General features: G+C 42.7%; 1 protein-coding gene across 1 annotated transcript; it reads right to left on the bottom strand.

Annotated features, from left to right (window-relative positions):
- Positions 1–4,308: 4,308 nt before the first annotated feature.
- Positions 4,309–6,000, bottom strand: LOC110431559 (the record flags this gene model as incomplete). The annotated part of the gene is made up of 3 exons (XM_021450664.1): positions 4,309–4,859; positions 4,945–5,661; positions 5,785–6,000. Coding segments are annotated over 3 exons (1,484 nt in total), but the record flags the coding sequence as incomplete, so codon positions are not given.
- Positions 6,001–6,094: the final 94 nt, after the last annotated feature.

The following is a 6,094-nucleotide window of genomic DNA, read 5'->3' as shown; positions in this document are numbered from 1 at the left end:
CATCAAGATTAGAACTATCTCCAAACAGATAGAACAAGATTCCACATGAGCCTCTTCACAAGGAGTACCATCGTGTGCGTCAAAAATAGTTTCTTAGCCTATGGTGCAATATGCACAAACCGTTCACCTATCTTGCACTGAAACTAACACTATCTCCAAAGAGACCGAAGTGAGATTCTATATGACACACGTCATCTAGGAGTTCTATTGGGTGCTTCCTAATATATTTCGAAGCATATGGTACGTTCCATATAATTCGTGCACCTATCTTGCATCAAGATTAGCACTATCTCCAAACAAAAGCAAACTGAGCTTCCACTTGAGCCCCTTTACACAGGAGTATCATCGGGTGCATCCAAAATGGTTTCTTAGCCAATGATGCATTAGGCGCAAATTGTGTACCTATCTTGTACCAAAACTAACTCTGTCTCCAAACAAACCGAAGCGAGATTCCATATGACACATGTCATATAGGAGTTCTATTGGGGTGCGTCCAAATGGATTTCTTAGCATATGGTATGTTCCATGCTAACCGTGCACCTATCTTGCTTCAAGATTAGCACTATCTCCAAACAGATCCAACCGACCTTCCACTTGAGCCACTTCACCTAGGATTATCATCGGGTGCTTCCATAATGTTTTCTAAGCCTATGGTGCATTATGCGCAAACCATGCACCAATCTTGCACCTAAACTAACATTGTCTCCAAACAGATTGAAGCGAGATTCCATATGAGACACATGATCTAAGAGTTCTATCGGGTGCGTCCAAATAGATTTTTGAGAATATGGTACGTTCCATGCAAACCGTACACCTATCTTTCATCAAGATTAGCACTATCTCCAAATAGACCGAACCGAACTTTCACTTGAGCCTCTTCACCTAGGAGTACCATTGGGAACTTCAACAATGATTTCTGAGCATATGGTGCACTGGGCACAAACCATGCAACTATCCTGCACCGAAACTAATACTATCTCGAACTGGACCGAAGCGAGATTTCATATGATACACTTCATCTAGTAGTTCCATCGGGTGCATCTACAGTTCCATCGGGTTTGTCCAAATTGATTTCTGAGCATATGGTATGTTCCATGCAAACCGTGCACCTATCTTGCATCAAAATAAGAACTATCTCCAAAAAGATGGAACAAAGATTCCACTTGAGCCTCTTCACCAAGGAGTACCATCGTGTGCGTCCAAAATAGTTTCTTAGCCTATGGTGCATTAGGCACAAACCGTGTACCTATCTTGCACCGAAACTAACACTATCTCCAAAGAGACCGAAGTGAGATTCTATATGACACACGTCATCTAGGAGTTCTATTGGGTGCTTCCAATTATATTTCGAAGCATATGGTACGTTCCATGTAATTCGTGCACCTCTCTTGCATCAAGATTAGCACTATCTCCAAACAAAAGCAAACTGAGCTTCCACTTGAGCCCCTTTACCCAGGAGTATCATCGGGTGCATCCAAAATGGTTTCTTAGCCAATGATGCATTAGGCACAAATTGTGTACCTATCTTGTACCAAAACTAACTCTGTCTCCAAACAAACCGAAGCGAGATTCCATATGACACATGTCATCTAGGAGTTCTATTGGGGTGCGTCTAAATGGATTTCTTAGCATATGGTATGTTCCATGCAAACCGTGCACCTATCTTGCATCAAGATTAGCACTATCTCCAAAAAGATCGAACCGACCTTCCACTTGATCCTCTTCACCTAGGATGAGCCTATGGTGCATTATGCGCAAACCATGCACCAATCTTGCACCTAAACTAACACTGTCTCCAAACAGATTGAAGCGAGATTCCATATGACACACATGATCTAGGAGTTCTATCGGGTGCGTCCAAATTGATTTCTGAGAATATGGTACGTTCCATGCAAACCGTACACCTATCTATCATCAAGATTAGCACTATCTCCAAATAGACCGAACCGAACTTTCACTTGAGCCTCTTCACCTAGGAGTACCATTGGGAACTTCCACAACGATTTCTGAGCATGTGGTGCACTGGGACAAACCATGCAACTATCTTGCACCGAAACTAATACTATCTCCAACTGGACCGAAGCGAGATTCCATATGATACACTTCATCTAGTAGTTCCATCGGGATTGTCCAAATTAATTTCTGAGCATATGGTATGTTCCATGCAAGCCGTGCACCTATCTTGCATCAAGATAAGAACTATCTCTAAAAAGACAGAACAAAGATTCCACTTGAGCCCCTTTACCAAGGAGTACCATCGTGTGCGTCCAAAATAGTTTCTTAGCCTATGGTGGATTAGGCACAAACCGTGTACCTATCTTGCACCGAAACTAACACTATCTCCAAAGAGACCAAAGTGAGATTCTATATGACACACGTCATCTAGGAGTTCTATTGGGTGCTTCCAATTATATTTCAAAGCATATGGTACGTTCCATGCAATTCGTGCACCTATCTTGCATCAAGATTAGCACTATCTCCAAACAAAAGCAAACTGAGCTTCCACTTGAGCCCATTTACCCAGGACTATCATCGGGTGCATCCAAAATGGTTTCTTAGCCTATGATGCATTAGGCGCAAACTGTGTACCTATCTTGCAACAAAACTAACTGTGTCTCCAAACAGACCGAAGCGAGATTCCATATGACTCATGTCATCTAGGAGTTCTATTAGGGTGCGTCCAAATGGATTTCTTAGCATATGGTATGTTCCATGCAAACCGTGCACCTATCTTGCATCAAGATTAGCACTATCTCCAAAAAGAACGAACGGACCTTCCACTTGAGCCTCTTCACCTAGGATTATCATCGGGTGCTTCCATAATGGTTTCTGAGCCTATGGTGCATTATGCGCAAACCATGCACCAATCTTGCACCTAAACTAACACTGTCTCCAAACGGATTGAAGCGAGATTCCATATGACACACATAATCTAGGAGTTCTATCGGGTGTGTCCAAATTAATTTCTGAGAATATGGTACGTTCCATGCAAACCATACACCTATCTTTCATCAAGATTAGCACTATCTCCAAATAGACCGAACCAAACTTTCACTTGAGCCTCTTCACCTAGGAGTACCATCGGGAACTTCCACAATGATTTTTGAGCCTATGGTGCACTAGGCACAAACCATGCAACTATCTTGCACCGAAACTAATACTATCTCCAACTGGACTGAAGCGAGATTCCATATGATACACTTCCTCTAGTAGTTCCATTGGGTGCATCTACAGTTACATCGGGTTTGTCCAAATTGATTTCTGAGCATATGGTATGTTCCATGCAAACCGTGCACCTATCTTGCATCAAGATTAGAACTACTCCCTCCATCCATTAGTCTCCCTCATCTAAGCAAAAAATTTTTTTCCAATAGTCTCCGTCATTTTACGTATGACCGCTTCGTCTCCCGTGCGTGCGGCGCCTCGTCTGAATCGCGAGCTATTACGACGGCACTCTCCCGTTTCCTTTCCTTATGACTCCGTTAAATCCAGCAATCGGTGTTCCAATCCAATCTCCAACGTGCGCTCCATCGCTCCAGCTTTAGTCTCCACCGTGAGCTTGTATGGATCACCGGCGAAGCATCCCCGTTCAGGAGACATTGGTGCATGGAGTGAACTGGGCACCGGATTCTTGCGATGAAGACGACGACTGCGAACCGGGCAACACCGAGGTGCCAGACGTGCTCGTGTCCAGTCCAGACTCCAGTCCAGTATCCACCATGGCCGAAGGAGACGAAGCAGAAGTCGTTGCTGCCCTAATGGAGCTGGCTTCAGAGGTACCTGACGTTGTTGATGCCCTAATGGAGCTGGCTTCTACTGAGGTTAGCACGTTTCGATCTGACAAGGAGAGGGCTAAGTGTTCTAAGTTGTTGCTCCCAGTTTTTCTTCCTCGGTTGTATGGAAATCATAAACAGATGTCAATGATGCCGCGGTAGATTTGTTTTGGATGGCAGAAAAGTTTGTTGGGGATGAGACGTTGAAGAAGAGAAAGTTTCTAAGTAGATTTGTTTTAGTATTCCTAATTATTGGACTCTGCAATTTTAGTATTCTTACTAGTCTTCATATTCATTGTTTTTTTAGTCAAGATGTTGGATGTAATCTAGTCAGTGCAAACAAGTTCAACATGAGTTTTGGATGTAATCTGAATATTTAATTTCGTTCGCTGTTTCAGTACTTCAATCATGCATAGCAGTGCAAACAAGTTCAAACCGAGATTAAATTAACATATCAATGCAAAGTCTTTGCTGACATTACAAGGAAGAAGTCTAATTTCTGAACTTGAACCTACAATGCAACTCCATCCTAATTCTAAGCTGCAACAAATTCCATAGCTTGACTATGAAGCTGCAAAGGGCACTTCAAAGTGATGGGGAGACGTCCTTGCAGCTCAAGGGTCCTCTTCTTCATGTGTGGAATGTTGTAGTGCTGGCCACCGTTATGCTTCATGATCTCCATCATGCAACCCTGCTGGGTTAGAAAAATTCTATTGGACCTATCCACTGGGTAGTTCTTATATGCCTCATCAACCTTTTTCACAATGTCGTTAATGTTGTTAGGTGTTCCTTTCTCAAACAATGCTTGGATTGCAGCAAAAAAACCAAGGTCCAATACGTTAAGATCAGGTGAATTGGGAGGTTGGCAAGTTAGCCTTATGTCCCAACCATCAGCTTGGGCAGCTTGCACAAATGCAGGGTCGTCGACGGCGATATGGGTCTTGGCATTGTCTTGTTGGATGAAGATGGGCAATCCTCTTTCCTCGGCCGGCCACTTGGCTTTTATAGCAGGTAGAACCTTGTTCAGCATAAACTCTCGGCTAACTTCCTTGGTCACTGATGTCATGGCTTTTGTTACTGGTGCACCTGGGCATGTATACAATGACACGTACAGTAAGATGGATGTTTGCATAAGAAATCAGTTTACATGTCTAAAATAAAAATGGCATACCTCTATCCCTGTTTGGACTCCATCTCTTTGCAGGTTCTATTTTGACAAAGGGAAAAACCCCTAATTTTCCATCAAATGTGCAATGACCATTCTCATCAAATCGTGGCCGAGTAACCACAGCTAGGAACATGACTTTCGCAATGAAATTCTTGCTTTTAACTGAACGTTCTGGCCTTGCTTCATCGTTGGCGAGGTAATATTTCTGGTTCTTACGAGTCCTATAGAACCACTTTTCATCGATGTAAACAACATTGTACAACTCTTTGAAGGATAAGCCATTCATCATTGACAAACAATACTTGACGCGTGCTTTTTTGTTTTCATCAGTCAAACTAAACTTGAGATCGTTAGTGTGTCGACGAAAATATCCTTCTTTAAAACGATTGTGAAGCGTGCTCTTCTTAACACCTAAGGCAGCAGCAAGTTCACGCAAGGTAGTGCGCTTTCTTAGTGGGATGTCTTTTATTGCCTCTAAATCTACTTGTACTCTTTTTCGACCACAGTTACTAGAGTACTGGTTCACAATTTTTTTTATTCCACCACTCTGTCCGTTTTGCCAAATTTGCTGCACAACTCGTAGTGGGACACCAAACTTCTCAGAAACTGCCTTTGTAACTCCACGACGAAGAATAGGAGGATCCGTTCTTGCCAACAATTCTAAGTAAATGTTGATCTTTAGGTCATCAGGATAGTACTTTCTTTTCTTGTTGCTAGAATCTACAGAGGAAAAACTATACTGAATATCCACGCAAAAAAAAACTAAATAAAAGATGACTACAAACAAGCTGAATTGGTAACTGAAAAGAACAGAAAAACTTCAACGTCATCTCCTTGCATCACCTTGCTGTCCTTGCTCGCCTACAGTTGCAGTATCAACTTGCTCTCCTTGCTCGCCATCTCCTTGCACTCCTGCTGCAACGTCATCTTGTACATCTCCTTGCAGACCATCAGTTGCAGCAACAACTACATCTTCTTGCTGGCTATCTCTTTGCAGACCACCGACTCCATCTCCTTGCATTCCCGCTGCATCAACTTCATCTTCTTCCTCGCCAAATGCTGCAACATAGATAAGGAAGGTACAAGTTCAGAGATAGAAACAACAATAGATCAGTAAACAAAGATCTTGCAGTTTTCACATTCGCTGCCATCG

This window comes from Sorghum bicolor, unplaced genomic scaffold (genome assembly GCF_000003195.3).
Source record: "Sorghum bicolor cultivar BTx623 unplaced genomic scaffold, Sorghum_bicolor_NCBIv3 super_971, whole genome shotgun sequence".
Lineage (NCBI taxonomy): Eukaryota > Viridiplantae > Streptophyta > Magnoliopsida > Poales > Poaceae > Sorghum > Sorghum bicolor.
Note: the sequence above shows the minus strand (reverse complement) of the source record. Positions and strands in the feature narration are given on the sequence as shown.